Genomic DNA, 20,903 nt, shown 5'->3' with positions numbered 1-20,903 from the left:
AAAGCCTTCAACCCTGAGCATTAGAGTTTGTAATTTTATTCTAGTCTCTTAGTCTTTTATTTTGTATATATATATGTGTGTGTATACATCTGACTAGAATATTTTTATATATGTATATTATCTGTATAATATATATTATACATATTATGCCTTCCACTGAATGATATAATTCAGCACTGTGGTCTCTTGTCCAGGTAATGGGAGACCTGCGGGCAAGTCCATGCTTGACTTCCTTTGGACCCCCTGTTCCAGGACATGCTCTGAGATACCATGTTGTTTTAATGTGTTTCTCACATCTGTGTTCATAACAGTTGTCAAGGGTTTAGTTTCCTTTAGCATGACAGCAATTTAAAAAAAAATTATTGAATTGTCCATATTATTCTTCATCCTTTTTACATACAGTATTTTTCCGAGTAGTATTTAGTCAGCCTTGTAATATCAGGTGTAATTCTATCTGTTTTCATTTTCTGCTTAAAAAACAACAACTTACGTGCTCCTTTTCCTCAGTGTCTCTGTGTTTTGTTAAAGATAGGTAGTGTTTACATCCCATTGCTTCTGCTTGCATGGGAGTTTCATGAAAACTGCTGTACCTCTTCTCTGAAAGGTGAAACCTCAGATGAGGCAATTGTAGAGTTAAATTTCAGATATCCTAATTTTTCCTTCTCCCTTTTGTTTTACTTGATCTTCTCTGTAAAGAGGATATGATCAAAATATGCCTCTCTCCTTTTTTCCATCCCTTTTCATCTTCCTGACTAACATTTCTCTACGTTTCCTGTTTTATAGGTGGGCTGGATCCTCTCCATCCTCGATGAGCTGCAACTCAGCCCCCCACCTCCTGTGGCTGTCCTTCCGCTTGGCACTGGGAATGACCTTGCCCGCACCCTCAACTGGGGTGGGGTAAGCACTGACTGGGGTACCCTTACATGTGGGCTTGCTGCTCTGATGTAGTTGTGTAGGGTGGAACTTCATTTTGGCTAATATAGCAGGTAGGGCGGTGTCCAAGGTCTACTTCAGTTAGGCACAATGATTTGGTTTAATTTCCAGTCTGGGATCTTGAATTACTAACAAAGTAATTGTTGTAATAAAAGTGTACATTGATATATCTGTCTGGTATTTCAGGCCAAGTACTGAGGAGGCTATGCAGGCTTCTAATTTAGGCACAGTTTAAACTTCATTTCTCTGTATCTATCCTTGACTACACCACTGGAGTTATTCCAGGCAAGGCAAATACACTTTGATTTTGTCTCCTTATGGCCTTACTTTGCCTGCCCAGGATTTGTGTACCTCAACAATATCTTGTTAAAATGCTTGCTATATCAAAATTTAGCAATGTTTTGAGATGTTCTCAGGAATGCTTGATCTGGTGTTTTAGGCTTGTGTGAAAGGAGGGAGGTCTGCCAGGTAATCGGTGAGTGACTTGCTTTGCTTTCACTACCCATGGCTGATACTCTGCTGTCAGGGTTACACAGATGAGCCAGTGTCCAAGATCCTGTGCCATGTAGAAGATGGGACCATCGTCCAGCTGGACCGCTGGAATCTCCAGGTTGAGCGCAACCCTGATTTGCCACAGGATGAGCTGGAGGATGGGGCACGTAAGGTTAGAGCCTTCTTTTTCCCAGGGAGCTTAAGAGCATCTTCAGGTTACACCATAAGCTGCATGAGTGTTGAAGCTCTAAAACTTTTTAATTCTCTGGTTGCATCTCTTCCTTTTGTTCTTTTCATGTGTCAGTGCTTCCAGGGGTGTGTGAAATGTAATGCATACCAGCCATTTAGTTGTTTCTTTTAACTCCCAGGCACTGAGCATTTATCTCAAGAACTATGTCCTAGAAAAAATCCCCAGCATTTTATCTGGAAGGTCATTGGTTTTTTTTCTCTAGTTAACCTGGGGTGGCAGGAGAAGCAACCCTGTGACTACCATCCATTCCTAAATTAGATGAAAGGAAAAACAGGATGTAGAATTTTATTCGTTAGGATTTTGCTAATGGATACCAACTGTTTCCTACTTTACAGCAAGGTGTAGTTTATTTTTGTATTTAACTTCTTTGTGTGTGGGTCTCCATATAATCCCCATTAGTGTACCTTAATAGTTGAGGAGTGGGAAAATTTTTATGTGAGGGGATCACATTTAGAGTAATATATCATTTTCACTGGAGATGCTGAAAATGTTACAATCATAAAAAAAGGATTCTATGAACCATTTTCCTCTTCTCAGTTATAATTTCCAGCTTATATATTGGATGCTACTGTTCTCTCTCTCTACAGCCCTGCTGGGTGTGTGTAATGATGAAGAGGCCAGATGTGTGCTTCCCTGCCTCATGCATCATCGATAGAATTAGGAATTCTTGTTTGAGACTTGCATTGCTCCTGGCTATATATGAAGCAGGAAGAATACAGCTTGAGTTTTGTTCACCATGCTGAGCTTGAAATGACAGCAATTAGGAAAACCTTTGTATTGACATGTTAAGTGGAGGAGCATTGTGGGAAATCTCAATGACAACATAAAGAACCCTTTGATGTGTTTACAAAGATACTTAAATTATAGTAAAGCACTGTAGATGTTTTTGTGTTCTTTGGCTTTTTTATCTGATTATCTTCCGCAAGCCATTACTAAACTTCAGAGCAACCTTCTACATACATTTCCCTGATATCTTCCACTTTCTTCTTTGTAGATTTTCATGAAATGCCAAGTTTAAAGCAGTTGATTCCTGGTACATCATGGAATGTTTTGTTCATGTTATTTTTACATGTCTTTTTATTATCCAATTACAGCTTCCTCTCAGTGTCTTCAATAATTACTTCAGCCTTGGTTTTGATGCACATGTTACACTGGAGTTCCATGAATCCAGAGGTAATAGGAACTTTTTATTTCCTTAGCCTTGGGAATGGGCAATTATTTTATGAATTACAAATGAAGTTGGATTTAACATCCTCTTGTAATTTGGAAGGAAGGCTGGAATATAAAATCCCAAGACACATACATTTAGGAAGGAAGTGATTGTATTGTGAATTTCCAAAGGACTTCATGAATTAAAAATGAAAAAAGTACAAGAAAAAACGGCATTCACTGCAGGAAAAGCGCTAAAAGGGGAGCTTTTCCAAGTTTTTGATCTTCTATAGGAGTTACCAAGTACAGATATAAAGGAAGTTTATGCAGATGCAGAAGTGTCAGAATTAGAGCAGGAAGAAAAACAAATGTAAGACAGGTGCAAGTGTGGAGGTGGACGGAGGAGAAAAGCTTCAAGACTATGGAATTAGCAGGGTAGCAGGAGGATAATTGTGTTCTCAAACTTAACAGCTGTTAAATATGGATGAGTATAATATAATATAATAGGACTTGGTACAGAACCAGAGTGTCTCTATGCAAGTGGAAAGTTTTAATGCCCACAAAACTCTCAGGAGTTTGACCTGTTGTAGCATCTTGTTTGTCCCCTTGCCAATGGCGGTTATACCACTCCATGCAGATCCAAATGTGACTTAACAGGTGGGCTTTGGACTGATGTGAGCTGCTCTGTACATGGTTTAGGCAAGTATGCTTGTATACACAAACCTTGTTCAATTGTCTGTGTTCAGCTTTTGGTAATTTCAGCTTCATATGCAGGTATTTTTTCTGAATCGCAGCTTCCCTTATCTTCACTCTCATACTCTGAGTGTCATTTCAAGATGAAAAGATAGCACTCTAATGCCATGCTAAAAAAGAGTAGGATACATGATGGAACGAGCTAATGCATATTTTATAGTGTTTAAGACTGCTTCAAGCTTTAGGAATAATGAGGGGCCACAAAAGGGCACAGGAATGAAATGACAGCCGTACGCATTTTTTTATGAATGCGTATCACTATGCATTGCTAATGTGAATGTCAATATACTGTATAGATGAAATGCGTGACTACTTTGTCACTTAATGGAGGCATTACTTAATAATGAAGTTATGGAGCCCTGTAAAGAATGGATATTATTCCAGAGATGCCAGTGTTTTAAAAATTTACATGGGTGAAAAAGTACTTAGCATAGCAAGCTGTGTGTCTGTGAGTGGGTATGTGTGGCCAGGGGAGCTTTTCATAGCACAAATGTCTGCTCTTACAAGTCATGGGTGCTGGTGCTGGTTTCTTCCTTGCCCTCTCACATGCTAAAATACACAAAGTGAGTCCGATGTATTTTAGGAAAGAAGAGCTTATAGACTTGGAGGTGTTGCTGGTGTGTGGGTTTTATTGTATTTTTCCAGTGGAATTGGGGTTGTTCAGCCCACAGAAGAGAAGGCTTTGGGGAGACCTTATTGCAGCCATTTGATACCTGAAGGGGGCTTATAAGAAAGATGGGGACAGACTTTTTAGCAGGGCCTGTTGCAATAGGACAAGGGGTAATGGTTTTAAACTAAAAGAGGGTAGATTTAGGCTAAATATAAGGAAGAATTTTTTTACAATGAGGGTGGTGAAGCACTGGAACAGGTTGCCCGGAGAGGTGGCAGAGGGGAAACATTCAAGGTCAGACTGGGTGGGACTCTGAGCAACCTGACCTAGTTGAAGATGTCCCTGCCCAGTGCAGGGCAGGAGTTGGACTAGATGACCTTTAAAGGTCCCTTACAACCTGAAGTATTCTATGTTTCTATGAATTAAGGAGTGCAAAACAGATTCTGATCTAATTTACAATTCATGACAATTCAGAGAAACTCTTAGCAAAACTTCAGCAAAACTTAAAGCACTTTCATGGCTGTAGCACTTGGTCCATTAAGATAAGTGGTTGTATGCAGTTGCTTATGTGGAGCTATAGTAGTTACGTATAGCATTAAAAAAAAAACCCAAAAAAACAGGCACCATGCCCTGTCCTGCCAAACCAAAATAAATTACATTAATTTGAACTTATGCAATAGAGATTGGTCAATTACTATATTTAGAATAAGCAGTGATTTCAGTGTCTCAGAGGAACCTGTACATGAATGTGGCCTTTTCCTCGGCAACATCTACACTTGTGACTAACCAGACTGAGCCTTGAGGGCTGGCTCCAAGCCTAAAGCGTTTATCTCTGCTTCTTCAGGAAGTGTTCTAGAGTAGCGACTCTTTCCAGTTTCCTCCCTTGTTATCCTTATGCTTTGGTAGAGCAGGGGAGATGCAATTTACTTCATCCTTGCTGACCTGCTGTTTGATCCCATGGCTCTACAGGACTGCTCATTTGCAGGACACCCCCCCACTACACACAAACACAGAGAGTCTAACACATTCCGTTTCCTACTCCCTTGATGGCTTGAAAATGGTGAGGATGGAGTGAGCCTTGGATATGCAGTCAGTTATTTACAACAAAAGTTGCACTCTAATAAACTTTAGGCTCTATTCCACGTTGCAGAAAGAGTCCTTCCTCCCTACCCATGCTCATCTGCTATGTCAGAAGTAGGAGCAGTTGAGTATGTTGAAGGACTGCTGAGTCCCTGACCTCAAAAAGGCTCCTTTCCTGTTCTGAACTGGGGCCTTGATTCTGGTCAGTGTTCTTCATAAGATACTTGGAAGAGCCAATGCTCTGGAGGCTGCTGCCCAGAGCCAGCCGGGACAGCCACATCAGAAAATGTGAAGCACAGGCACTGGGCCTTCAGGAGCCTCTTGCTTCTTAGTATGGGGTGTTGAGACTTTCTGTAAAGAGCTGTCAGCTCAGTACGTGAGATGAGATGTACTTATGCAGTTAAATTAATCGTTTGAAGAAGAGGTGGCTGTGACTGCATTCCAGGCTCACGTGCAACACGACAAGTGGATGATACAGTAGCTGAGCAAACAATCAAACAAGAAATGAGAAGTAGCTCATTCTTACAAAATGGAGCCTTATGCTGCGAGATGTAGTGACTTCAAAGTGAGATAGAATCACTGTTTCAAGTGGTCATTTGTGAAGAAGTAATTTGGAAGTGATGCGGTATTGCTCTGATTTTATAGAATCAGTGTGGTTTTGTCTTGATAGTTTAGCCTTAATTTTATAGAATAATGCTTCAATATAAGGCATGCATTTTATCTTGGCAAGTAAAACTGAGCTAGTGAAATTCCAGCACTTATCTAATTGCCATATTAGGTAGGGAATGTCTAAAACAACTGTGAAACAAGGCCAGTGTCTAACAAGACAGGTTTTAAGCTGCTTATAGTAAAAAAATTTTGACTAGATACAAATGAATTCTTATAAGCATTCCTTGAGACTGCACGTGCTCCCAAGAAGTAGTTAACCCAAAGGACATGAAATTGTGACCACCTGTAGCAGAGGATGACCACTAGAGACCCCTCACGACCACCCTGACGATAAAAAGCACATGCCTAATAGATATGCAAATATGTTAGTGAGTTCCAAGGAATGGCTTAACTATGCGTGAAATTCTGGGAGAGGTAATGAATATGCATAACAACCAGACCCGGGGCGCTTGCTTTGAGGAAAATACCTTCTTGTGCTCTGACGTTGTGAATAAAGAATACCTACTTTCCAAACTCCAGAATGAGTCTTTGTTTATTTCACTGGTTTTTGGTGTCAGAAGTGTTCACACCAGTGTGACACTTTAGCCAGAAGGACCATCCTGATAACTGAATGTTTTCACCAGAGGATCACTGAGCACAAGGCTAGGTGGTTGGTACTACCACTGAATAAAGTGTCAGAAGGGCTGCTTCTGAAATCTCTGGATGCCACAGGCTAGGAATACAGTTCTCAGGGTGGCACAAGAATGACCTGTATTCTGGGAAGCATGCCTTATACTGGGAGGTTAAAGGAGGTCCATTTAGCTTATTGGAAAGAAGGTTAAGAAGTGATTTAATCACTGCCTGTAAGTATTTACTCAAGGAGAAGTTATCTGATGGTTGGGGGCTCTTTAATCTGCCAGAGAAATATAATAAGATTTAGCAGTTGGCGGTTGAAGTCTGAAAATTCAAGATAGGGAAAAAAGCCACGTTTATTTTAACAGTGAGAATAATTAACCATTAGATGTGCATTACAATTGGACTATTAAAATTCTCTATCACTTGGAATCTAATCAAAAAGAAACAGCTCTCTAAATAGCTTTTAGAGTAACCAGTTGTTTTTTTTTTTTTGCTGTGGGAATATTTGGGTAGAGATGTCTATTCCTCTGTGCATTCTAGATATCCTCTTTGTAACATATCAGAATTTAAGTGTCTGTTTCATCTTGTAATTTACTAATACTTTACTCCTCCTTCAAAGCATGGGTTAGTGTTTCATGGATTTATAATAATTCTTCAAGAGGTCTGTTCTACATTGGTAGAAACAGAATTTGCACAGATGGTACTGAAGGATCATGAGATGAATAGTCCAAGACCTGATAAATTAACTGATTGTATTCTTGCTACCTCTTTGCTCTTGTTTCCATCTATTTTTTGCTCTACAGGAAAGGAGGATAATTCAGTATCAATGTTTGAAATCTAATAGCAGATAATGGCACAGATAGGGGACGCTCAAAAAGGAAGGATATATTTATGTTAATATTTCCACTGAGTGATGTGTGCTAAAAGCACTATAGTGCTTAGCAGGGAATGTGAAGTTACAGTGGAGTCTACTTGTTTTATTAGGGTGTTTACTATATTTTTCCTTTTTATCCTTTCACAGAAGCAAATCCAGAGAAATTCAACAGCCGATTTAGAAATAAAATGTTTTATGCAGGGGTGAGTTGTGATTCATCTTACAGAATGATGCTAACTTACTTGTTTGAATGTTTCCTTAAGTACCTTCCCCCTCACTTTCTCACATCAGGAGCTCATGCCAGTTCATTTTGCCTGTTGCAATTTAAAGTGCACATGCACTGTTTCTGGCAATGCCACACAGGTGTCTGGTGGAAAGTGGCTGAAGCACTGTTGTTTTACAGTGTTTAGCAGGTGAGAGAAATGCTGCTCCTTTGGACATAGTACTGGTCATGTCTTGCTCCCCCTGCTTCTGGCTCATAAGCTTCTTAACAAACTGCTCTGCTTCTTTCAGGGTTTGGGCAGCACATTGATATTGATTTTCCTAGAGAAATTCCCCGAGTGTTAGCCTGTATCTTTGTACATTTGAGGAGTAGCCTTGGATGTAGGATTGTGGGGAGTGGACAGCAGAGATCAGCTGTTTGGAGTGACTAATTTTCACGTGTGAATATGCAAATAAAAGTACCCACTTGTGCAGTCAGGGAGATACATGGGCAATTCTTTATTCTAGAATGTAGTTACGAAGAGATAAACACTAATTTGATAATGCATGGTTATAAGTCTGGATCATGACTCCCACCATAACCATGTGCCTTTAACATGGGAACAAATATGTGAGCAAGAATTTGTATTTAAATCCTTGGGTGCCCAAGGATATTCTTTAATTAACCTCTCAAAAGGAGAAGTGTCATGATTTAAAAAAAGAAAAACAACCACGAACCAAACAAAAAAAATGTATCTCCTGAGAGCAAGAAAGAATAGTTTTGACTAAAGGATGGCATTTTGGTAATTAGCTCTGTGGTGGGATAAGAAATGGGGAAAGGGAAGAGAGGAAGCACTGATAATTCTTGCTTTTATTTCTCTTTGCAGGCAGCCTTTACAGACTTTCTGCAAAGAAGCTCAAGAGATTTATCCAAACATGTTAAAGTTGTGGTAAGTATAAGACATTGTGTCCTAGCATTATGGGAAGAGGGGGGAATGGAGAGAGAGTGAGGTGAGAGTTTAATGGCTCTGTTACTTTTCAGTTTTGAGCATGACATTTGCAACACATTCCAAGGAAAGTCTTGGGAAAGTTTTTACAAAGCAGCAACACTTCTCTTGTCTGTGGCTCCATTCAGCAATTTCTCTGTGCTCTGTCACTTTGGCTTTGTAGTGTGATGGTACAGACCTGACTCCAAAGATCCAGGAGCTGAAGTTCCAGTGTATAGTGTTTTTAAACATACCCAGGTAAGCTCAAGACAGATGCTTGGAGGTATAAAAGAAAAAAAAAAAAAGCCTACAAGTTGTCCTAGACTGGGTGGATGTGCCAGAGGGGTGTTGCCACTGTGCTGCCTTCTTGAGAGCTGGGGGTTTGTAATACTGTTAATTAGCAATACAGAATGGGTTTAGCAATAGGGTGCAACTAAACCATCCTTTAAAAAGTTTAATATCCTGATACAGAGATAATAGAAATGATCAATAAACACACTTTCAAAAGTTGTGCACCTAACCTGCAAACAGGATAGTGAAGACACAGATACCTGGTCTTCTGCTTAATTAGAAGCAGAGTGTGAAAAAAAGAGGGAGGAGTGGGGAAAGGATCAATATTGTTGTGGTAAAGGAACACCAAACTGTTGAAAGAAGTGCTGTTTTTTAACATGTTAGAAGGTGTCCCAAATAGACAACTTTTTAAAATACAGCTATATTTCCATCTCCTGCTCTCTAGAGCAGTAGTCTTCAAGCTTTTTTTGATTGTGTATCCCCATCAGTAAAAAAAATTTTTGAGCACCAAGCCAACGTATGTGTATTTCTTTGTAAATTATATATATGTACTACTGTATTACATACATTATAAAACATACACAAAAAATCAAAATTAAGAAAAAGTGTGATAAGATGAAACAAACATTTTTTTTCTTATTTATTATTAGTACAATCAATATTTTCTTCACACACCCTAGCTGTCTTGTCAGTTGTGGATTTTTCTTGCACACTCCCTGTGGTGCATGCACCCCACTTTGGAGACTACTGCTTTAGACAACCTGCCACTTTGCTCCACATGCAGTCCTAAGCACTTGATCTTTTGAGTCCTGCACTGCCCTGACTGCAAGCTTCTACTTGGTGTCACCTCTTCAAAGTTCCCCCTCCTATCACTCTTAGATCACTTTTACATCCATTCTTTAATGGTTGGAAAGATAGATGCCACAGCTGCATCTGTTCCTGCTTCTTATTTCTCCCTGCCTCCTCAAGCTATGAGAAGTTTTGCGTTCCTTATGCTGTTAGAGTTTCTGAGCCAGCAGGGAGAGAGGAAACGGGAGCTCCAAGGCTGGAGTTGCTGCTGCAGCCCCATGCCTGCCTAGCAGAGGGGCTAAGCAGCTTTCTAGCTCAACAGCTCATCTGCAGAAAGCAAAGCAAGTGGGGAAAACAAAGTGCTGTTGCCCTGTTATCTATTTTCTGGTGTTTCTCCATTTTCCTCTCGCAAAGGGACCTGCTTAAAAATTATGATGGATACATTTATGGATGGTGTACCAGCTCGGAAACAAGAGACAGATTTTTCCCTTTTGTCCAGTCCTTGCCAGCATAACTTTTAATTGTCCCTGAATTGAATCCTGGAATGGATATCTGCATACTTCTGGAAGACAGCAGAACAGGCTAATAGGCTACTAGTCAGGACCCATCAGGGCAAACTGCTTTCTCAAAGTTTGCTTTTCAAACCTCTTTCTGTAGGTATTGTGCTGGCACAATGCCCTGGGGAAACCCCGGAGATCATAGAGACTTTGAGCCTCAGCGCCATGATGATGGCTACATTGAAGTCATTGGGTTCACCATGGCCTCACTGGTGAGTGTATTGCAGGTGCTGCACTTCCTGCAGGTGCTGCACTTCCTGCAGGTGCTGCCAGACCTGGTGAATTCTGTGAGTGGTGTTACAGAGTGCAAAGTTGTCCTCATTACTGAAGAACCACCGTGATTCCGCATAGTCAGCTAAGGCCAAAACATGCTCTGCTATTAGGTTTTTAATGAGGGGAAACTGTAGTTTTCTAATAAAAGAAGTGTTATTTATTTAATACTAAAAATGTACTCTTTGTAAAATATGGCTAATTTGCATGTGCAGTGCTCCCAAGTTAAACAGCAACATTATTACAGTAAAACCAGCATGCATGCATGTTTTCACTATAGGAATGTTTTATCATCGATTAATTATTGAAATACACAAAAGCTAAAAAGAAACAGCAATCTATGGCATAAAATTTTTTTCTTTTTAAAATTAAATATTATATACAATTATATACCCATACAGTTTCCATATGCCTACTAAAAATGTTGTGAAAATTTAGTAATAGCTGTGTAAAAATTTCTGGCATAAGTGTTATCTCTCTTTTTGTTCTGCTAGGGAAATAAAATTCAACCAGCATTTTTATTTTGGCAGTGTACTTTCTGTCAATACTGTCCTTAAAGTGAACTAAAGCTGAGTTACTATAAAAGCAATCTCACTATAAGTACCCTAGTGTCCTGCTATCACAGTGGTTAAACACAGTGACAGTCCCTTCAGAGGATGATTAAATGCAGTCAGAGAGCTGTTAGTTATCCCTGTGCTAGTGTTAATCTTCCTAAGGCACACCAGCTTAAATTTACTGTGTCTAACACAAGGCACATATCAGGGCTTCCTGGCTCGTTTGGTTAGGTCATGCTTAAGTCCATACTCTTAGGCCTTTGTTGCTGCTATGTCCTGTGTGGACTAGGTTAAAGCTAACATGGATAAGCCTGTTTTCACTAAACTCACACATTTATTTGTTGTGTGACCTGCCCTCAGTGCATATCACATTCAGTGAATACCTGTAATAATGGTGTTTGCTTCGTTAAAGAGAAATTCAGACAAATCTAATCTTCAAAGTAAGCAAAAATAAAACATCACCTTGATCAGCAATATTTCTTTAGGAGTCTGGGTTAAGGATTCTTTTTTTTTTTTTTTTGGTTTGTATGTTTTTTGATGGAGCTAGTGGATTAGGAGAATAACCTACAAGTAAGCAGAATTCTGTTTCTTAGCCTAGCAGATCTTGTGGAACAAACATTTGTTAGTTCACCCCTGAAGATTTTAGGGTATGTTTCTCTGAAAACGCTGTCAAAAGTCTAGCATGTACCAACTGGAAATTTTCAGCTGGAATATTTTTTGAGTTTGCCACTAATATGTCTCTAGATACTCGCAGTAGCTAGAGTGATCTCAAAGCTACCAACTTTTTCGATTGAGACTTAAATTAAGTAGTAAGTCTGTTTCTCTTTAAAGGAAGCCTAGTTCAGAACTAGGGGTCTACAAGTCTACATTGTTTGTGATGCTGAGGAACCACTGTAACCCTAGGCTGTGCTGTGTTGCTCTGTATGTCTCCCAGATGTGCTTGGTCATACCCAAGAAGGTCTGTGAGACCAAGGAAGAGAAGTACGTTATAAGAGGTGTTACGAATGTCATTGACCTTATTATCCGTTGATCCATAATATTAAGTGCACAGAGCAGAATTAAGGTCTTGTGTTTAGTCTGCCTCTGTTAGTAGTGCATTAATATAGGATTTTTTTTTCTGCATCTGGTAGGTGAGAGTTAATAGTCACACTACAAATTAAAAAAATACATTTCTGCCCAAACATGTCTGCTTAGAACTTGAAGGATCTGCCTATTGCCCTCCTTGTTTCATTTCTTTGAAATTAGTTATTTAACGTGATATTTGATTGTTTTTAAAAAGATCCTTCTGCTTGTTCTTTTCAGCCTGTCTAGTCTTGAGGCTGAGTTGCTCTGTAAACTTTCATAATAAGGATTTTGGATTTATCTAATTCACATTAAAGACCATATCCTGTTCAGGAAGGGGAAATAATTTTTCTGTCTTGCAGATGTACCCAATTAGGGTTGTTGTTTTAAAGAGGAAATAATTAGTAGCATTACTGTTAGTGTAAAAACAAACCAACCAAAACAAATTGAAAACTTTAAGAATAAAGACAGGTATTAATTTGTGCATGCAAGTGTGTGTATACATATTTGTATGTGTGTGTAGTATGATTGACGTATATCAAAGTGATGAGATGTGCGATGCATATGGTTAGATATCTGTTCATTGCCTGCCACTTTTCCTTGTAAAATTTTAAGTCCTGCTTTGAAAATCTGGAGTGAAAATGCATTCATTGTTACTCCTTAGAATGCCTTACACATGGAATGCTGTGTATTGGATGCTGTCAGCAAAACTGCATTTTGGTTTTGACTCTCCCAACTGTCTGTTCTGATGTGTCTTTTCTTTGTCTTTCCTGTTTGGTTTTGTTTTTTTTTTCTTGTTTGTTGGTTTGTTTTTCCCAGGCTGCTCTCCAGGTGGGTGGTCATGGAGAGAGGTTGCATCAGTGCCGTGAGGTGACACTTTTAACATACAAGTCTATTCCCATGCAAGTGGATGGCGAACCATGTCGACTGGCTCCCTCACTCATTCGAATCTCCTTAAGGAACCAAGCCAACATGGTGCAGAAGAGCAAGAGGAGAACATCCATGCCTTTGCTAAATGAGTGAGTTTGATATGTGCATGTCCTAATGGCAGGAGGCCTGTTTGGGGCAGCATATTGAGTCATGGATTTTGCATGTACTGTACTTGAAGCGCATCTACAAAAAACAAAACAAAACAAGAAATCCCACCTTCTGAACTCTCTTTCCACCATATTGTAAATACTGACTTGATTTTCTTTTATACTTTTATCTTCTGGATTGCTCTCTCTCTTGCTTTTAGAAAGGTGTTGTACCTTTAAGTTATTTAGAGAGGTTTGTGCAGGCTCAGCAGTGTGCCTCTTGGCTTCTGGCTATTCTGCATATGTATACCATTTGCCTTTGAAGTTCTTTTGCTTCATTTTCTCAACTTTATTGATCTGCTTTTTAAGCTCTATTGGAGGTCCTGTAACAAATTGCCATAATCAAGAATTACTCAGGACATCGTGTAGTCTCTGTTGTGGGAGCATGCTGCCTGGGGCTGTTTATGGAGAAGGACCTGGAAGTCTAGAAAGGGCTGTTTGCACTATGTAGGGAATCTTGCTCCAGTATAAAACCCAAATGAGAAATGAGTAGTCTAAAGATGAATAAAGAAAAGCTAAGGTAACTGGAAACCTGGAACATGCAAAGAAGAAAAGATAGGGCTAACATTCTTTTTCATAACTAAACCTTATTTGTAAGCACTGCAGAGATATTTTAACACAAAAAAAAAAAAAAATTTCAAATTTTGACCTGTGAAAATTCCTGTCCAATAAAATAATTTATTTTGTAGAGCTGATTATTGTACTTGTCGTAGAAGGTCTTCATTGCTGCTGAATTGACTGACATAGTAAGTGCCTTTGCTGTTTTGTGTCAGGTATTCTTGAAGTGAAGCAAAACAGTCTGTCCCTTCTACAAAGATACTGAGCCAAAGGTCTAAAGTTATCAAGGATCCACATTTCATTCAAACATCCATGCAATGAGGATTTCATTTTTCTGGAGAGGTGCATGGGAGATTTTGCTGTTGCAGCTGTAATGGTGAGGCAAGGTTTATGAAGAGATGTATTATCTTTCATTAGACTAACTCATATAACTGGAAAAAACAGTTAAGGTCTCAGGCACACCTTTTCTCTTCGTGTATCTTAAAGGTTGGTTGTATTTTTCAGCTGTATCATCTAGTGGAAGATATTGCTTCACTTCAAACTTCAATTCCAGCCCTTTGGAGCTTCTTCTCATCTGCTGGTTGTCAACCTGTTCATGTAATGAAAGCCTCCCTGGTTACTTTCAACATCTTCCTGTTCAATTTAGCACTCTGTGTTCTCTTACTGAGACTAATGCTTTAAGCTTCAGTAGAAGCCCATATCTGTAATGTGCGGTTCCTATTTGCCTGGAAAATACATAAGGTATACTCATCTCTCTTGAGCAGTGAAGACTAGCAGACTCTTGCCTGTGGGCAATGATGCCCAATTTCATCCAACCACAACTCAGTCGTTTGCGAAAGCAAGAATCAAGCAGAGAGCAATCCTAGGGCATCTTTTTCTACACGGAGGGAGGCTAATGCAAATGTAAAATGAAAATTCCTGGTATTTCAATCTGATAATTAGTATGGTTAGGCTTGGATTTTGAGATCTGAATTTAGACTGTGGTAGGGAAATACAGATTCATAATATAGGCCAGTTGTCAAGATGATCTTATTTGTGGTTTAGCTTGATTTCAGTGTGCTATGGTAGACTACGTAGCTGTCAGTCCTTTGATTTGGCTGGGATATTTGCCAGCAGACATATGTCCTGGGAAAATACTCTAGTCTCAGCCTTGTATTAGAAATGGTGTGTGTATATATTTATATCTACATCTATGCATATATATCTGTGTGTGTGTGTATGTACTTTGCTCTCAAGCATTGAAGGGAAATGAGAGCGAGGAGTTGAATCTCTTGGGGTGATAAAAAGTGAATGGTGTAGTAAAGGTTAAACTCTAGGGAGCATTTAGTATTGTAAGAAGTTCATTCAATATAATGATGCTGATTTGCAACTGTTAGACATCTGTTCTTGAGCTGCTTGCCAGGAAAGTGATTAAAAAATTGTCTCACATCACAGTAACAGAGTTGCTATTACTGTCAGCTTTGATATTATTGCTAGATAAGGAGACTGGTAGGAGTGCTCTTTGGAGTTTTAGTTAGTCCAGTCTTGTAAGTAGAACAAGACTTTATTTGAAGAAGTCTTTCACGATGTTTCTTTTTGCTTACTCTGTTCTGGTTTGTTCCGGAGGTTTTAAGGAAGAGGGGGTTTAGAGCGGATAGTGAGTTTGTTGATTGTCTTGTGGATGCACTTGAGTTTCTAGGGACTAATAGTATTTTAAAATTGAAGAGCCCATATGTAATGTAGCTGAGTGAGAAGAACAGAGATTTCATGCTGCTCTCACTTGAGAGCAGTAGGGCTTTAGAAACATGGTTCTCTTCTGACTGTAAGGCTTGCCCATCTTCCTGATTGCAGCTGTTCTCCTTCAAAACCTGTAGACACTCTGAGAGGATACTTGTTTATGAGAAAAGTGATTTGACCTTGTTTGACCTGGTTTTCCTTCCATTTTCACACTGTTGTGCTTCCAGTACCTTCTAATTGCACAGAAACTGCCTCGTATGGTTCTACACAGACCTTCAAGGTTATAACTCCTGTATGTTGAAAGTCCTTGTTTTATCTGTTACTGAATAATATGCCTTTTTCAAGGTGTGGGGAAAAACTCATCAGCACTTTTGACAGTGTAAAAGTTCCTAGTCTTTTCTAGTCTTCAAAAACAAACAAGAAGGTTAGCCATGGAATCAAATTAAGGAATAAAAATCTAGTGTTTCTGTGAGGCTACTTAAACTGAAGGAGCTTCATCCAAGCTATTAGGGAACAAGTAAATATATGTGCTGCATTTTGTCATAGCTGGGTAATTACTGGCAATTAATATTTTATTCTGTTATTTTGTCTTTCACTGCTGAATTGCCTACAAACAAATTTCTCAGTATATTAATTGTCCTGAACTATTCATAGACTAGTTGCTGCAAGTAGTGATCATCAAGCATTCATTTTTTTTTTTAGTATTTACTTTTGGAAAGTTAAGCTGTTTTGATGTGACACAGACATTATGAGCACTCTTGAGTAGGTGAGGATGACCTGTTTATGGTTTGTACTCTTCTGGTAACTTTAAAATTTCCAGTTAAAGCATAGTGGAGGAAAGTAATTACTTGGGGAGTACAGTTACAGTGCTTCTCATTTGTTTCTAATGGAGGCTGTCCAAACATAAGACAGGCATAATCTCTCTCTCATCCTACAATGCATTGCTCTACAATGGAAATAAGTAACAAACCAATCAAGTGTTTAAAGCCAGAAGCAACTTTTTAGGTGCAAGGAATATACAGGATGAGGTGATGCTGTTCACACTTGGCTATGGATTGAAACAAGGTATATAGTGCGGTTGTGGGGAAAAAAGGTGGGTTTCTTTTCTTCTCGCGTCTTCTCTGTACCAGCAAAAGCAAATTTTTGCTATAGCCAGATCAGCGGACTCAGTTTTTCTTTAAAAGAGAATTCTGTTCTTATTCTCCTTCCCTTAAAAGACTTGCTGGCTAAGTTCTCATTCCTGTTCTCCACTATTTATCATGGTAACACGTGAAGGAGAAAACATATAGCTTGGTTTGCTGTGATCAAACCAAGAATGTGGTTCTTGTGAGCTATAAGCAAAATGTGTGTGGAATGAGAAGAGAAGCTGTGGTTCAATTTTCTGTGAGTTATTTTCTGGTTAGAAATTACAGTTTAGTGTGCTACTCAGTAAGTTTCAGTTAACAGTCACTTTCTGAAACTCAGAAGATGGTATTTTGCTTTTGCTGACTTTTAGTTTGGGTTGAGGAAGAGTGTCCTGCATGATGGAAGAGAAAGAAGAGGGAGGAGCTTATGGATAGAACATATTCCTTACACTTTAGAGAAACAAAGGGACCATCTGAGTATAAACACTAAAAGAGAGTCTTAGGAGTCACCATATATAAAATGCATGTTTCTCTAAGGTACATGAAAGAAGAATGGAGACAACAATTTGTCATTGTGGATACAAAATCTCCAGTAAGGGTATTTTTTTTTCTTAAACATTTGACTAAATTTGGCCAACCTTGGGAGACAATTCCATCCATTCAGATCTTGGCTTTGATATTTGTTTGCATTTCTGGACTTGCTTTCAAAGTCTGCTGCCTTGAAATTTTTCAGTGCCTGTGTAACAAATTCTGGGGCTCCTCATTTTCCTTGTGTAGCTGTGTGCCTAGCTTGTCATTGGTCCTCCTCACTCATGTCTTTAGAAAACTCCTGTGTGCTATGTAGCAGTGATTTTATCCATTTGCATGTCTTGTGTTGCCCTTGACTTCCTAGTGTGAACTTGGAGCTCTGCATGTCTCTTCATTCAACATTTATGTGACACATTCCTTTTGTTTCTGTTTAAATGTTGTATGTCTTTCTCTTTCTTTTTTTCTCTTCCACTCTTTCTCTCTCTCTCCCCCCTGCCTTTTTCCTTGTCTGTCCACACTGTGTGCTGCCTTTCTTCTGGCCACTCATTTCCTGCTGCATATAGTATCCATAAAGTGCAGTCTGCTGACCTGAGGAGAGTCTCAGCTCCCCCAGATTCCTTCACTGTGTGAGTATCTGGCTTTTTTCTACTTTCAAAGTTCCATGGTTTTTTGCTGTTACCCTGTGTGTCATTCAACCAGGAGATGGGGAAGTAAAATCCAGTGACAAATGGGGAGCGGGAGCTCAGGTAACAGCATGGCAGGCATAGGGCAGTTCCACAGTACCTGAGTAAGGTGAGCAGGGCTTGTCTGGTGTCATGGTTTAGAGGCTAAAACTTCATGGGCTGAGGCAAGGACAGGGAGGGTTCACTCACCACTTATGGTCATGGGCAAGAAACAAACTCGACTTGGGAAGAACAAAAACAATTTACTCTGTTAACAATCAAAACGAGAGCAAGATAATGAGAAAGAGAACTCCATCTTAAAAACGCACCTTCCTCCACCCCTCACTTCTCCTTGGGCCCAAAGGCTTTGTTCCCGATTTCTCTACCTTCTCCCTTCCCCAGCAACACAGGGGGCAGGGAATAGGGGTTGCGGTCAGTCCATCCCCTGTTGTGTCCGCCACCCCTTCATCCTCAGGGGAGGTTCCTCACCATCTTCCCTGCTCCAGCGTGGGGTATCTTAAAAACGCACCTTCCTCCACCCCTCACTTCTCCTTGGGCCCAAAGGCTTTGTTCCCGATTTCTCTACCTTCTCCCTTCCCCAGCAACACAGGGGGCAGGGAATAGGGGTTGCGGTCAGTCCATCCCCTGTTGTGTCCGCCACCCCTTCATCCTCAGGGGAGGTTCCTCACCATCTTCCCTGCTCCAGCGTGGGGTACCTCTCATGGGAGAGTCCTTCCCATGGGCCGCAATTCTCTGCTAACTGCTCCAGCATGGGGCTCTTCCACATATTCACAGCCTCCTTCGGGCACAGTTGCTTCTTCCAGCATGGGGTCCTCCACAGCTCCATCTCCATGAGCTGCAGGCGAGCTCTGCTCTCCATGGGCTGCACGGGGACAACGTGCGTCACCAGCTCTTGGGAATCCCTGCTCCAGCACCTCCTCCCTCCCCTTTCTCTTCACTGACCTTCGTGTCTGTACTTGCCTCTCTTCACACCCCGCTCCTCTCTCTGCCGCAGGGTCTTTCGCTGGCTCCTGAGGAACTCCCGGCTCTCGGGCGGGGGCTGCACTGGGTCGGCTGGGCCATGGCGGGGGCTGGGCAGACAGCAGCTGGATGGATGAACCGACTGGGCTGGGCCCTGCCTGGCACTGCATCCCCACTCCCTGCACTGTGCCCCCTCTTAGATGTGTCATTTGCAGAGGCGCTGATGGGCTTGGCCCTGGCCAGGGGTGGGTCCAGCGTGGAGCTGGGGAAACTTACAGTGGTTTCTCACAGGAGCCATCTCGATACTGCTCCCCTCTGCTACCAAACAGACTTGGAGCTGGAGGAACTTCTGGCAGTTACTTACAGGAGCCATCACTGTAGCCCCTCCCCTGCTACCAAGCAAAACCCACCACACAAAACCACAATGTCTGGTGATGGTGACCACATTCAGCCAGGAGTCCGTCTCACCAGACAAATCCATGGCAACAAGCAGGTCTGACGTCAAGTGCCAGGCACCATTTCTGGAAACAGTTGACATGAAAGCTTTCCATCCTTTGGTTTTAATCAAAACCATACTGTGACCAAACTCAGCCATAAGCCGTATTAGCAGATAGAGCTGATCAAAACAGGAGACTAGTCCCCCAGAGGAGTGGTATGACATTGGCTGCAGCTGCATTGAAGCTGGAGACCTGCCTCGCCCCCCACCTTGGCAATCTCTTGATTGGCAGCAACTCCAATGAACTCACTTGCTAGATAGCAGCTAAATTATTCAAGAGCCTAATGTCTTTTTTTTAAATGTGGTGAATTAGCACTTAAAAACCACTTGTATCATTGTATCATTGTATGTTGGTATCTTCTAATTAATCCTGTTTATGAAAACATATTAGGAAAACCTGTTGTGTGTCCACAATTTAAAAAAAAATCACAAACAAACAACCACAACAAAAAAACCCCACCCCAAACCACCCCAACCAATCCTCGCACCCCCTAAACCCTGAACAAAAACTCAAACCCCAGCTTAATATAGTCTGTCAACTCAGGCAGCGTAGTTTGTCTTCAGAAATGCTTTTTTACTATTCAGTCAAAAAGACATGTTTTGCTTTGTATTGACATCCCTTTTGTGTTCTTGCTTTGCCCACTCTTATGATGGACATCTTTTCAAACAGGTAGGCCTATCAAAGAAATGAATTTCAGATAGATGTTGGAAAACAACAAATTTCAGAGATAGAAATCCAGGTATTCAGAGCAAAAGCTTGGTTCCAAAAGTGATTCTTATTCTATCATAGAAGAAAGTCAATGGTATGTGCTAAAAGAAAACCCACTTCTCTGTTCTAAAGACAGAGCATGTGCAGTACATGGTGTATAAAATGTTCAATAAACCAAGATTTTTTAAGGAAAACTAACTGAATAATTTTAAGATCAAATTTCAGCTTTGTAGAAAAGGATCTAGGAGTCCTGGTGGACACCTAGTTGACTATGAGCCAGCAACGTGCACTTGTGGCAAAGAAGGCTAATGGTATCCTGGGCTGTATTAAGAGTGTTGACAGCAGGTCAAGGGACTGGTGAGGCCACACCTGGAGCGCTGTGTGCAGTTCTGGCCTCCCAGGTACAAGAGAGCTGTAGAGCTACTGGAGACAATACAGTGAAGTGTAATGAAGATTACTAAGGAACATTCCTTCTATGAGGAAAGGCTGATAGAGCTGGGTCTGTTTAGCCTGGGGAAGAGAAGGCTCAGGTGGGATTTCCTCAATGTCTATAGGTATCTCAAGGAAGGATCTAAAGAAGACTGACCCAGGCTCTTTGCAGTAGTGCCCAGTGACGGGACAAGAGGTGCTGGGCACAAACTGAAACACAGGAGGTTGTCTCTGAATATCAGGAAAAATCTTTTTACTGTAAAGATGACCGAGCACTGGCACAGGTTGCCCAGAGAGGCTGTGGAGCCTCCGTCACTGGAGATACTAAAAAATGGCCTGGACATGGTCCTGAGCAGCCTGCTCTAAGTGGCCTCTGCTTGAGCAGGATGTTGGACCAGATGACCCCCCAGAGGTCTATTCCAACCTCAACAATCCTGTGAAATCCCAGAAAGCTGCAAGTTCCTCATTGTTATTTTGCAAACAGGGAAA

At 40.7% G+C, this 20,903-nt stretch overlaps 1 protein-coding gene across 1 annotated transcript in view; it reads left to right on the top strand.

Annotated features, from left to right (window-relative positions):
• Positions 1-783: 783 nt before the first annotated feature.
• LOC104470000 (diacylglycerol kinase iota-like) overlaps positions 784-20,903 on the top strand; it is a gene marked incomplete at its 5' end in the record, with an annotated part of 49,368 nt that continues 29,248 nt past the window's right edge. Inside the window, 9 exon segments of the mRNA XM_010084768.1 lie at positions 784-897; positions 1,460-1,597; positions 2,770-2,848; positions 7,573-7,628; positions 8,514-8,576; positions 8,797-8,870; positions 10,350-10,461; positions 12,955-13,154; positions 17,701-17,763. Of these exon segments, the coding sequence (XP_010083070.1) occupies positions 784-897; positions 1,460-1,597; positions 2,770-2,848; positions 7,573-7,628; positions 8,514-8,576; positions 8,797-8,870; positions 10,350-10,461; positions 12,955-13,154; positions 17,701-17,763 (899 nt within the window).

The sequence above is a fragment of the Pterocles gutturalis genome, unplaced genomic scaffold (assembly GCF_000699245.1).
Source record: "Pterocles gutturalis isolate BGI_N339 unplaced genomic scaffold, ASM69924v1 scaffold11310, whole genome shotgun sequence".
Classification (NCBI taxonomy): domain Eukaryota; kingdom Metazoa; phylum Chordata; class Aves; order Pterocliformes; family Pteroclidae; genus Pterocles; species Pterocles gutturalis.
Note: the sequence above shows the minus strand (reverse complement) of the source record. Positions and strands in the feature narration are given on the sequence as shown.